At 53.9% G+C, this 13213-nt stretch overlaps 1 protein-coding gene and 1 pseudogene across 3 annotated transcripts in view; one reads left to right on the top strand and one right to left on the bottom strand.

Moving 5' to 3' along the window:
- Positions 1–11992, top strand: part of FBLN5 (fibulin 5) — a 70207-nt gene extending 58215 nt beyond the window's left edge. For both annotated transcript variants that reach the window (XM_079769771.1, XM_079769770.1), the window contains exons 8-11: positions 579–701; positions 1775–1901; positions 4820–5015; positions 11140–11992. In XM_079769771.1, the coding sequence (XP_079625897.1) occupies positions 579–701; positions 1775–1901; positions 4820–5015; positions 11140–11301 (608 nt within the window). In that variant the 3' untranslated portion in view covers positions 11302–11992. The remainder of the gene's footprint in view (positions 1–578; positions 702–1774; positions 1902–4819; positions 5016–11139) is intronic.
- Positions 1–13213, bottom strand: part of LOC307097890 (dCTP pyrophosphatase 1-like) — a 447295-nt pseudogene that overhangs the window by 117655 nt on the left and 316427 nt on the right. The gene's annotated exons all lie outside the window — the stretch shown is intronic.

The following is a 13213-nucleotide window of genomic DNA, read 5'->3' as shown; positions in this document are numbered from 1 at the left end:
TCGCGTTTTCTCTTTCAAGGAGGTTTCTGGACGTAATGAAGTTTTGATATAATGGACACCCCCTGGCTTTCTGGATGTGTCCCTTTTAGTTGTGATTTTTAGGAATAAAACTATTTTTCAACTTGGGACAATTAATCAAGTTGGCCTTATAAAGACCAGGGCCAGTGAGTGATGTTTGGGTTCTGAGGAAGAGCTCTGTAATCAGAAAACTCCAGCGAGCAAACACCTCTCCCTTCCAGAGAAGGAGGGTAGATCCACCCCCAGGGCACAAGGAGTCAGCAACGTAGCCGGGCCAGAGGCAGAGGGAGTGGGAAGCTCAATGGAGAGCGAGTTCACCTCCCCATCGGAAATCCTTTCCTAACAGTTAGAGTTGTCCATCTATCCATGGGCCGCCTCAGTGGGTAGTGAGGTCCCCGTCACCAGAAGTATTCAAGAAGCAAATTGGCAACTTCTTAGCCGTAAAGCTGTCATATGTCCGGGAGTGTGGAAGCGGGAGTAGATGGCCACTGAGCTCCCACCTCCAGGGAGTCTGTGGTTATAAACAGCAGGTGTAACTTGTCCCCCCCCCCCCCCCCCAGACATGGATGAGTGCAGCTTCTCCGAGTTCCTCTGCCAACACGAGTGTGTGAACCAGCCCGGCACGTACTTCTGCTCCTGCCCACCTGGCTACATCCTGCTGGATGACAACCGGAGCTGCCAGGGTAAGGCCGGCCAGAGGGGCCCGGTGGAGGGGGGTGTACGGTGGGGCTGGCTCATATGTCTTCCCCTGGGGACTCCTGTGCAGCTCTGGGAAGGTGACAGGGGTGAGAGCATGAGTGGGTGTTGGTGGCTCCCAGAGGGGCACTTTCTGGGCAGGGTGCCTGGGCCGGTGCCTTCCTGCCCTGTGACTCAGCCTTTGGCCCCAGAAAGGACATGACCACGCTCACGTCTGTCAATGAACTCTGCGGAGAGAGGTGGCGTCCGCCGAGGGCTGGTCCTGCCTCCCTAGGCGGATCTGCGGCCCCTCTGAGGGCTGCTCCCGACCTAACGAGGACGTTTTCTGACCTGAGCAAGCAGAGCCCAGGCTTTCTCGTGGCCCCTGGGGGCCTCCTGGTCAACCTTTCCCTCCTGACTTCCTAGAGAAGGGATGCCAGGGAGACCTCACACAGCTGACTGCTAGGTCCCTCAAAGGGTCAGGACCCCATGCTGCGTAAGGGGTGGGTCTTGTTCAGATCCTACACTTGCCCGATTTCCAGCCCCATGCTCCACCCACTGGGGCCAGTGGGGGAGGCCGGTAGCTGAGCGGCTGACCCACTTCAGCCTTCTGGAGCAAGAACCAGCAAGAACCCTCCATCGCAGTGCCAAGCAATACAAATACATGAGCTACACGTGGGAGCCACGCATGCAATTTAAAGTTCTTTAGGAGTCACATTGAAAGCGTGAAAAGAAACAGGCACAATTCATTTTAAGACTACATTTCATTCAATGCACTCTATCCAAAATGTTCCAACATGCGCCCCGTATACAAACTATTTGTCGATAGTTTACGTGCTTTTGTACTAAGTTGTCGGAATCTCGTGTGTCTTTTCCACTGACCTGGGCACATCGCCATTGGGCCCAGCCACCTTCTCCGTGCTCAGTTGCCCCAGGTGGCCAGGGGCTGCCCTACTGGCCAGGGCAGCTCTGCTGTCAGACCCAGGCAGCCCCCACCCCCAGGGACCCCCTCCCCCCGGCCCAGGGCCAGCACCCTGGGAACACGGCCCTGCTTCAGCCTCGCCTCTGCCCTGCCTTTCAGACATCAACGAGTGTGAGCACAGGAACCACACGTGCACCCTGCAACAGACCTGCTACAATTTGCAAGGGGGGTTCAAGTGCATTGACCCCATCCGCTGCGAGGAGCCGTACATTCAGATCAGCGACAAGTAAGTCGTGGCTTCCCCTGGGAAATGGGGACGTGGGTGAGGGGAGGCTGCCAGTGCGGCGGGAAGGAGACTGCGCCCGTCAGGGGCTCCGACCTGTGCCGCCCCCTCCCTCCAGCCGCACACACAGCACACGGTCCTCACTCACTCCCCCACGCACGCCAGAGCTACAGGAAGATTCCTGGAGCTGACCAAGAGGAGAGGCAGAGTTCGAGAACTTTCTTTCCCTTTGACAACTTGGCTCTGGATACACGGGTTTCCTGCTTGGGCTTCTCAGATGTCTTGTGCGCTGGACCCACTGGTGGTCATGTTAGAGGGCAGGTCCCCACTCAGCGGGCTCGGGGTGGCCTGAGGGCCTGGCTTTCCAACAAGCTCCCAGGGCAGATGGACAGTCTCCCTGGACTGTGCTGTGAGCAGCGAGGAGCAGGCCATGTCACCAGAAAGTTCTAAGCACCCGGGTACTTACTGTCCTTTAATCACGTTCCCAGTGCCGTGATGTTCACTGTTTACTAACTCACCAGATGGCAAATACTAGAATTGGGGCCGGGACTAGAGGGAAGACCACCTCTACAGCTGAAAGCACCGGACAGTGGTTTTCTGTGTGTGGGGGCTCCTAGGAGTTCCTTCTCTTTCTTTTAGTCCCCATTTAACCATCCCAGTTCCTCCTCAGGAGCACACACACACACACACACACACACACACACGCAGGCATGCGCATCTTCTGCCCTCCTCTCTGCTGGCGACCCATTTACCACCCCGAGCCACACCCAGCCCTAACCCTGGGAGGCACTGGGCACGCCCATGGTGCAGCATCTCGGAGGAGGCCCTGGCGTAGCAGTGTGCTTCCCCCTCTGATCAAAACTGACAAAAGAAAGAAGCCAGGCAGAGAAAGATAAATACCACATGATCTCACTCATTAGTGGAATATAATGAACAACATAAACTGATGAACCAAAAACAGATCCAGAGACAGAGACACATCCATCAGACCGTCCAACCTCAGAGGGAAGGCAGGGGAGGGTGGGGGGAAGGGGGGGAGATCAACCAAAGGACATGTACACATGCATATAAGCCTAACCAATGGACACAGACACCAGGGGGGTGAGGGTATGAGTGGGGGGTGGGGGAGTGAGGGGGGGATAAGGACACATATATAATACCTTAATCAATAAAGAAAAAAGAATTTTTAAATAAAGGACAAAAGAAGACAAAGCAGGGACAGGCTCCTTTCCAGCAACTGGAAAGGACTGACCACGTTCTCACACGATCCCCCCTGTTGCTCAGAGCTGTGCCTCCAAGCACCCCTTCGCAGAGGAGCCTCGTATTTCTGGTCCCAGGGCCCGTTGTGGCAGAGCTGAGCCCCGGGTTACTCCTCCCGCCTTCCGTTCCCGTTCTCTCTGGGTTTCTCCAGGCCGCCCTTGTCTGTGGCCTGGAAATTGACGGGGTTCAGCGGGCAGCACTGAGCTGGTGTTGCGGTGGGGCCCCCGGCGGGCCACTGCAGATGCCCAGTGACCCCTGCCTCCAGGTCCCAGCGCAGTCAGACCCCAGCCACCTCTTCCAGGTCATCTCCTTGTCCAGGTGTCCTGTTCTCCTGCCAACCTGAACAGGGCACGCTCTCACCTTTACCCCGGCGTGTCCCGCCTGCTGGCTTTCACGCACACATTGTCTGCACATGGAAGGCATGGCTCCCACTGCCACGCAGACGGATCTGCCCCGCCTGTCAGATCTCCGCTCCATGCCACCGCTCCCAGCTGTTTGTGGTTCTCTTCAGCTGGGAGCCATCACTCCCTCCTCCCAACGTCTTCTAGGAAACTGTTCTGCGTGAGACATGTGACATTTTAATGTGACCATTTGGCACCGGGGACATTTGACTTGGCAATTTTGATGCAGCCTTAAAGACCAAAACTTTAAAAATGCGTTCACACATTCATTTAGGTGCTAATCGAGATCCTGTTACGAGCTAGACAGTGCGCTGGGTGCCCTGGATTTTGCTTTTATTTTATTTATTTATTTTTTTTCCAAAATATATTTTATTGATTTTTTACAGAGAGGAAGGGAGAGAGATAGAGAGTTAGAAACATCGTTCAGCTGCCTCCTGCACACCCCCCACTGGGGATGTGCCTGCAACCAAGGTACATGCCCTTGACTGGAATCGAACCTGGGACCTTTCAGTCCGCAGGCCGACGCTCTATCCACTGAGCCAAACCGGTTTCAGCTGGGTTTTGCTTTTAGAGTAGAGGAGAAGGGAGATGTTAGACGTACCGTCACATAGGAGTACACCATCGTAGGCTGTGACAGGTGCTATGAACGGGGAGGGGAGACATTGGGAAAATGGAAGACTAGGTTGGACCTGGTCTAGACTGGGAGCTTACAAGCCCTTCTGAGGAAATGACATTGGAGTTGGAATGGGAAGGTGAGTGGATGTTCACGGAACAGAGAGTGGAAGAGCAGAAGGAACAGCATGTGCAAAGGCTACAAGGCTGGAGTGACCTTGGTTTCTTCACTATGAGAATTCATTGTTTTCTGTATAGAAATAAGAAGTAAAATTTCTTAGTGAGTGTGTATGGCTGGCGAAGTGAAGGGCTGTGCCATGGTGCCACATTTCACTGGCTAAACACATTGACAAACATGAGTTGCATTCGAGAATGGTCCAGTACTCCGAAAACCAGACACCTCCGGGTTATACCTCCAGTCACAAGAATATCTGATTGGCCAGAACGAGCCATTCTCTAGGAAACAGAGAGCTCGCCTACAGGCTGGAGAGGTTTTAAATGCGGGGCAGGAGCAGCGGCGTCTACAGTTACCGCATTTGGATGACAAAGACAGGGTGGCCTCCTTTTCGTGTTTTAAATGGGGAAGTAGTTCCAACCAGCAGCTGAGAAGGATTGGCCACGTTCTCACATGATCCCCCTTCTCAACAGCCGCTGTATGTGTCCCGCCGAGAACACTGGCTGCAGAGACCAGCCCTTCACCATCCTGTACCGGGACATGGACGTGGTGTCCGTACGCTCCGTTCCTGCTGACATCTTCCAAATGCAAGCCACGACCCGCTACCCCGGCGCTTACTACATTTTCCAGATCAAGTCTGGGAACGAGGGCAGAGAATTCTATATGCGGGTAAGAGGGGTGGCGAGCGAGGGTCACTATCTTTTTTTTAAAAATAAACATATTTTTATTGATTTCAGAGAGGAAGGGAGAGGGAGAGAGAGAGAAACATCAATGAGGAGAGAGAATCATGGATCGGTTACCTCCTGCACATGCCACACTGGGGATCGAGCCCACAACCCGGGCATGTGCCCTGACCGGGGATCAAACCGTGACCTCCTGGTTCATGGGTTGATGCTCAACTACTGAGCCACGCCAGCCGGGCAGGTGGTCACTGTCTTCAACCATGCAACGTGTCATCTGGCCTGGCACGTGCTTCTAGAAACAGGTCAGCGTGCAGCGAGGAGGGGCTGGGGTAGAGAGGGAAGAGAAGAGGGGAGGGGAGTTAGGCCTTCAAGGTGCTGTTCCAGTAGCTTTCTGTATGGCCTCGCGAAAGCCACTTCTCCCCCGTGAGCCTCAGCATCCTCACCCGTGCCACGAGAAACTAGGCCAAGATACAACCCTACAATTCCACGGGAGAGGCATTTGCATCTCCTCTTATCCATCCACTCATTTGACAAACGCTTACCAAGTGCCCACTACGCACAACTAGACACTGGGAATATGGCAGTTTGTAAAACATCCCCAAACCCCCGCCCCCGTGGTACCTACGCTGCAGTGAATAGAAAGGCACGCCTGGCGGAGGTGGGCTCTGCCTGCGTGTCCGACACAGTAGCCACTGTCTCTTTAAATTTAAACCAATTAAGATGAAATAAGATGATAAATCAGGTTCTTCCGTGGCACTAGCCATATTTCAAGTGCCCAGTGGCCCCATGGGGCTGCCGTATTAGCTCAGAGAGAGAGCAGCTCTACCTCCTGCCACCTTGGCTGGCACCTCTTAGAGCCCACGGCGCAGATGTTTTTCTCATTTCTGTGATAATTGGGGCACTGGCCCAAAAAGCGTGTTCCAGAAAATCTGGAATTACCTGAATTATCCAGAATAGTCCAAAATATGGCGGCCGAGGCCTGGAAGGCCAGTTTCCAATGGCTGCTGTAAGAAATTGCCAAAAACTTGGTGGCCCAAGACAACAGAAATTTATTCGCACACAGTTCTGGAGCCAAAAGTCTGAAACCACTTCCACTGAGCTGACATAGTGTGTTGGCCGAGCCGTGTTCCCTCTGGAGGCTCCAGGCGAGAATGCCTTCCGTCCCTCCTCCGGCTTCTGGTGGCTGCTAGCATTGCTGAACTCGTGGCCACATCACTCCAGCCTCTGCCTCCTCTCTGGACAGCACTCGCCCTCTGTCTCTCACAGGGACACTTGTGTTTGGGTTTAGGGCTACCCAGCGAATCCAGGGTAATAGCTCTGTGGCAAGGTCCTTAACTTCCTCACACCCACACAGTTTCCTTTTCCTTATACAGTAACATTTACAGGTTCCAGGGCTTAGCACCTGATATCTTTTTTTGGGGGGGAGGCACTCCCCAGGAATCTGCATTTCTAACAGATACAGCAGGTGGTCCTCCTGAGTCACTGTGGGCAGCAATACTCAGAAAGATAGGCCATGAAAGCTTATGCACTTTTAGGGCAGATGGTCCAGGGCCTGCAAGAGGGCCATGTGTCTAAGCTCTCTCCCTCTCCTCTCCCGAGCTCCTGGCAGACTCTTCCCATCCTTGCCTCTGGGGATGCGACTATGAAAGCAGGGAGGCCTCAGAAACAGAGGCTAGGACAGATTAGAAAAGGTCCCAGGTGCTGCCGTCCTGCCTGCATCCTCACTCACATGTTTTTGGCAGGACCCTCAAAGGGCCAGGTCACGTGCGATAACAGGGCCTGTGAAGCCAACATCTGTAGACCTGTGTAGCAAGGTCAAGGGCTTTGGAAGGAGATGGAAGGAGGGGAGGGGAGAGGCGCTTCTGCAAGGTGAAAAAGACGGAGCTGTGCTTATGTCTGCCCTTTCCCCCAACCCATGAGCTACAGCTGCCCACCAGAAACCCACAGCTGTGAGCTTTCATGGGCAGCCTCGCCCACTGGCATTCACCAGCCTGGCCTCTCTCATCTGGACAGACACCAGGGCCCAATCAGAGGGCACACCGATGCTTCTCTTGGGGAGTTAAAATACCTTCGCTGACACCACCTGCCTCCGTATTTTTTCTCCCAACAGAATAGCAGATCTGCAGAAGGCGGTCTTGTCTAGGCCAGATTGGGCTCCCCAGGATGCCACCCACTGAAATCCCCCTAGACCCAAAGGTTCCTTGTGGCTGACTTGTAAGCCTGACGGTGGGAAGATTATCCTGCAGGTGGAGTGGACAGGGGTGAGGGCTTCTTCCTGGAAGCTCCCTCTGCTGCCTGGATTGTCGCAATAACTAGGGGCCCATTGGAACTCACTCAGCTGAGCTGCACGGAGCATGTGCCCTCTCTGAGGACGTTGAGAAGGGCCCTCATTCTTTAGTATTTACTCAGAGGATGCTGAGGGGAAGAGGGGACACAGGCCTGCTCTGAGAATGGTTGAAAGAGCTGAGGGACGGGGAGGTGGCTCTTGGCTGGGAAGGTTCCGAGGGCTGAATACAGGCTCAGTGTGGGGAGCCTGTGCCGAGGCCGCGGGCATGGGAGGAGGAAGACGGACAAGGCGGCTTCCACGTGTCCAAGCTGTCCAGCAGGCAGCACCCTCCTCAGGAGGCCACACGCTGCTGTTCTCTTAAAAATTTATTTTTATTTTTTATATGACTTTGTTTTTACATATTTATGGAAGAAAAATGATAGTATACAGACAAACCAGAAAGTTACAGCGTAGTCATTCTAGCGTGGGCTCTGGAGCCAGGCCAACCGTCTCATTGGCGTCCTGCACTTGGCCAACCGCATGACCTTGGGCCTGTTACCTAACCTGCGGGGCCTCCGCTTCCTCGTCTGGGGAGACGGGACGACGGCAGTGTTTACTCTGGGATCAGATGAGATCATGTACTTAGCGCGGGGCCTGGGACACGGAATGACGGTTTTTATCAGACAACTGGGATGGGCAAGGGCGAAACGTCCCATAGCTCTCTCTTCTCATCCGCTGTCTGGAGCCCGGCTCCCCTGGGCCACCTCTCAGGTTAATCCCAGAGGGCTCTCGGTTACTGTGGAACGGTCTCCTTCTCCCACAGCAGAAGTTCGAGCTGGTTTCTATAGTGGAACCTTCAACCGCTCAGCCTCTCATTCAGTGTCAAGGGACAACTCCGTTCTGCAACTCATTCCTTCTTCCGTCACCAACATTGATTCAGCACCGCCATGTATGTGGCTTTGCGTCAGGTCAGGCACAGTTCAGGAGCAAACAGGATATAGCCTCTGCCCTTGAGGAGCCCACACTGAGGGAGAGGGGGGGGTGGGGGCGGGGAACCAACCAGGCAAACATTTACAATGCAAAGTGGTGATTCTCAAGTAGTGGAGGTGCTGTGAGGCGGCAGGAAATGGAGAGGTCCCGAGACCTCCTCATGGAGCAGAGTGGCCAGAGAATGACTTTGTGAGTCAGGCACTCTAGTACCATGTGCAAGTTTTGTAACCTTAATTAGTGTACTTAACCTACTTACACTGCAGTGTTAGGAGGATCAAATAAGAGATGTATGAAAGGTCATAGCCAACTGCATAGCATCAACCACTACCACCACCTCTACCCACCACCACCTCCACCCACCACCACCTTTACCATCATCATCATTATCACCATCACCACCTCCACCACCATCATCATTTTCCAGTGACCACCAAGTCCATCGATGGCCTGAGGCTTTCAGGGGGCCTGCGTCGTTAACGCCCTGACTCTGCCCTAAAAGCCTAGAGGGGGGTGTAGGTGGCTGTCCTCAGCTCTCCTGGCAGGCACTTGAGTCCTCCCTTGTGCTGGGGGCTGGCCTTTCTCCGGCTGCTGCAGGTCTGAGCCGGGTGGAGATTGAACTTGCTGATCTCTATAGTTATTTCCAAATTGGAGGCTTTGACTGGGAAAGCCCCAAGGAACAACTTGGAAGTGTCCAGTTGTTCCATTCCCTCTCCCAGGCTCTGCAGCTCTCCCTCCAGAGGGCTACCCACAGCTCAGGGTTCTCAACCCTTGGCCTTTGTTCATGAAAACAATAAAAGCTGGTGAGATATTTGTGTATGTAAATGCTGCATTTCCCTGTGTGGCTGTGCCCGCTGAAGTCCTGGCCCGGGGCTCCCAGGTTTTGCAAGAGCTGACAAGGAAGTCTGAGCGGTCCTCTGCGTGAGCAGGTGCCAGTTGCGCTGATGCTGACGTGAACAGAGGGAGCTGATGCCAAGAGGAAGTTGCACCAGTAGACAGTGGAGGTCCCAGTACCTGGCTGCCAGCCCCACCCTTGACATGCCTGTGGAGCGCTTGGAGATGTCCGGAACTTTATAGGAGACCGATAAAACACCTGGTGTGGCCAAGATTCTTGATTTTGAAGAGACTGTTGCTTTCAGTTGCTGGGCTCTGCAGCTTGTAGGAAGCGATTGTCCAGCATATCCTTGTGTCCTCCCCAGGGGCCCACTGTGTGGCCATTCACTGACTCCTGAGCATCTCTCCTGCAGGAGAGAAAAAGTGGTACCCACCAGTCTCTTCGGGTGATTGTGCAGTGAAACAGGCCTGGAGATTGCCGTCAGAAGCACCTGAATGAAATCCCTCAGCTCTGCCCCTGACTAGTTGGGTGACCCTGAGCAATTATTTAACCTCACTGGGCCTCAGTTTGCTTATTTATAAAACGGGGAAATAAGGAGACCCCTTTAATATGGTAGCCAGGGTCCCTGCTTTCAGATGGGCACTTCCCAGTTAGTGTGCCCGTGAGTCACCTGGGGGTTGTGTTAAGCTACAGATCCTGGCTCAGGAGGCCTGAGGTCCTGCCTCTCTAACAAGCTCCCAGAGGATGCTGATGCTGCTGGTCCAGGGACCACCCTTTGAGGAGCAAGGCCTTTCAGGGTTCCCATGAGGATTACATAAGCACATGTACATCCAAGTGGCCAGAAGAGAGCCTCACACGTGGTGGGTGCTCGATGGATGTCGGGCTGCTGGCCCTCCCTCCCCAGGACTTTAAGAAAAATATTCAGCGGAGGAGGAAAGTTCAGATGACATTATTAGGACCACAGCGAGAGTCACCAAATGGTAAAGCTGCGGGTGACTACCGTGTCTAGATAGGAGCCACAGCAGGGCTGCGCATGGAAACCACCTTGAGGCTCATAAACAGATGACAGGTGCCCCAGGCAACATGGACAATCCAGGGAGGCAGAAGATCTAAGAGTCCGAGGTGCTTTGGGGGCTACTTACTTAGGAGCTGGGCCCCAAGAAGTGAAGTGACAGCTTTAGATCACACTGTTTCATCAATCATTTGTTCTTTCATTCAAGACATATTTACTGAACACCTCCTGTGTGGCAGGCACCACAGTGGTGGTTAGGGCAGTGGTCGGCAAACTCATTAGTCAACAGAGCCAAATATCAACAGTACAACGATTGAAATTTCTTTTGAGAGCCAAATTTTTTAAACTTAAACTCCTTCTAACGCCACTTCTTCAAAATAGACTCGCCCAGGCCGTGGTATTTTGTGTAAGAGCCACACTCAAAGGGGCAAAGAGCTGCATGTGGCTCACGAGCTGTGGTTTGCTGACCACTGGGTTAGGGGATTCAGTGGTGACAAACCGAACCCCGTAGATCTGAGCTCTACAGAGCTCCTGGTCTAACAGGGACCTGGACATCGGAGGTGGTCCAAGTAAATAGTGTGGATGATGACACGTGGTAATGAATACTTCCCGTTCTATGCAAAGTAGCAGGTGCAATGGCAGAGGGTCCAGAGGGTGGGTAGGAGGGGTGACTTCGATTGAGGAAAGCAGGGAAGGCTCCTCTGAGGAAGCGATGTATCTCGGTGAGACCCTAAGAGTTAGCAGGAAAGAGCCAGGTGGAGCGTGGGCAAAGCCAGGAAGAGGGAGGGGGTGCCAGTGTGACGGAAGCAGGCAAGGGGGAGCACCCAGATTGGGGCTGCGGCCAGACCACCCAGCCTTCTGTGGGGATCGTGTGGGAGGCCACGTGTCCCGATGGACAGCTCTGCTTTCCTAGCCTTCTCTGCTGTTTCTGGGGACCAGCTCCCCCTGCCCCCCACCCCCCTCAGGCTGGCCAGGCCTTCTCTAACCAATGTCCCCGGTTCTGTCCGCAGCAAACAGGCCCCATCAGTGCCACCTTGGTGATGACACGCCCCATCAAAGGGCCCCGGGACATACAGCTGGACTTGGAAATGATCACTGTCAACACCGTCATCAACTTCAGAGGCAGTTCCGTGATCCGACTGCGGATATACGTGTCGCAATACCCGTTCTGAGCCGGGGCCGGAGCCCCCGACACCGCCTCTCCACAGCACCACGGGCCAGGAGACGGGGAGCGCCGAGAGGGAGAACGAGAGGGAGACAGCCGCTGCCCCGCCTTTCCTGCTGAACGCCCCCCGGAGTCAGCCCCACGGTCCTGGCCACGCCTGTATAATCGTAGACCTGCCGATGGGAGGACACGCTTCCCCAGTTCCTGCAATGCAGTTATCGAAAAGTATTATCCTTGGCACCCGGGCCCGAGGTGCACGGTGATTGTCCCAGGCCTTCAGTTTATCTTCATATCTTTCAGAGAAATAGATTAGGTTGGCTGGGGTCTGAGTCCATGTTCAAAGACTGGGAACAGAGCCCTCCCCCCTCCTCCGTGCCTTCTCCCCCCTCCACCCCCCCCTCCCCCCCGCCCCGCGCGCGCTGACTGCCGCTTTGCAAAGGCCCAGAGCTCCTGGGGACGCTGTGTGTAGCTAGCCCGCTTCCTGTGTGCACAGAGAAGGCGATGGGAAGCAGCCACTGCAGGACCGAAGGGTTCCTGAAGAGTCTATGCCCAAACCGTGTCTGGTATCTGCAGCCGTAAAAGAAGTTTTAGCGTTGTCCTGAAACTTGTATAACTGTTTAATCCTCTTATTTTTGTGCATTTTGAGTTTTCATGTTTTGTTTTGTTTTTAATTAAAAAAAAAGAGAATAAGTGGTAGAAGCCCTTCAAAAGGCCTTCAGGCACATGTTCTGTTCTGTCTTCCCAAACCCAGTCTCCTCCCCATTTTAGCCCAGTTGTTTCCTTTGAGGGCCCCTGAATCATGCTTGCTTTCGGATTTTTACCCAGCTGGGTTGGAAGGCAGAGGTCTCCAAACCGACTAAATGTCTGAAGAGAGTCTGAGTTTGGTTTGTTTGGACACCGTCGGGGATTCGGCACTGGGGTTGGTTCTAGCTCTCTGTGGAGCTGCTTATGGTGCTGAGAAGCTGGCGGGAGCAGCTGGCCGGGAGCTTGGTCATTATCCTTCAGGCACCTGGTGGGGAGCGGGGGTGGGAAGCAGAAATGAGGTGAAGAAGTTGGGAGAAGCATAATCCCGAATCCTATTCATTCGATTAGAAAACTAGCAAGCCCTCTGTTCTGAGGATTACTTCCAGGGACTCTTCCAGAACGGGAATCTATTCAAGTCACTCTAAATCAGTGGCCCTCACCCTTGACTGCCTGGGAGAATCAGAAGGGAGCTTTTAAGAAAAAGACTGATTTCCTGGGTGGCACTCCCAGAGATTCTGATTAACTTGGGCTCAGGCAGGGCCCAGGCAGGGCCCAGGCATGGCGAATTTTAAGAACTCTAATGAACAGTCGGGGTTGAGAACGCATGGTTAGAAACCCTGTAAAGAGAGGGAGACAAATGTGGCCCAGGTCCTGGCCACCTGGCCCTCAACACCTTTTTCAGTTCCTTGTAGGGTTCATCATCCTTTTCCCGATCAAGGGCTCTGCATTTCCTCCAAGTGTCAGACCCCCGGCAGGGGCAGAGAGGCCGCAGTGCCGCCCCCGGTTAGAGGACAGGCGGGGGCAGCGGGCCTGGAGTCCCACCTGCAAGTTGGCCCGAGCTTCGGAAGGAGGAGATGCATTCCCCCCCGATGGCCGAAGTTGCATCTGTAGGATAGATCTGTGGATGCTCCTATCCTACCCATTAGGATATATTTATTAAAACCCTACTGCATGCCAGGAACTGTGCCCTGGGTTCTTAGGGTTGAGAGGGGTTTCATAGAGCCTTAAGAGCTGGTGCTTCAGTGGAAGGAATAGCATGTTGGGCTTCCTTACCCAGAAAGCATTTCTCGTATTTCTCATACGCACATCGCACACCTAGCTTTGTTTTATTCTCCCAAACAAATCCCATCCAAACCATTTCCCACTGTGCTCCCTCAGCAGGTTCAAGTGATGTT

The sequence above is a fragment of the Cnephaeus nilssonii genome, assembly GCF_951640355.1.
Source record: "Cnephaeus nilssonii genome assembly, chromosome: 4".
NCBI classification, from domain to species: Eukaryota; Metazoa; Chordata; class Mammalia; order Chiroptera; family Vespertilionidae; genus Cnephaeus; species Cnephaeus nilssonii.
Note: the sequence above shows the minus strand (reverse complement) of the source record. Positions and strands in the feature narration are given on the sequence as shown.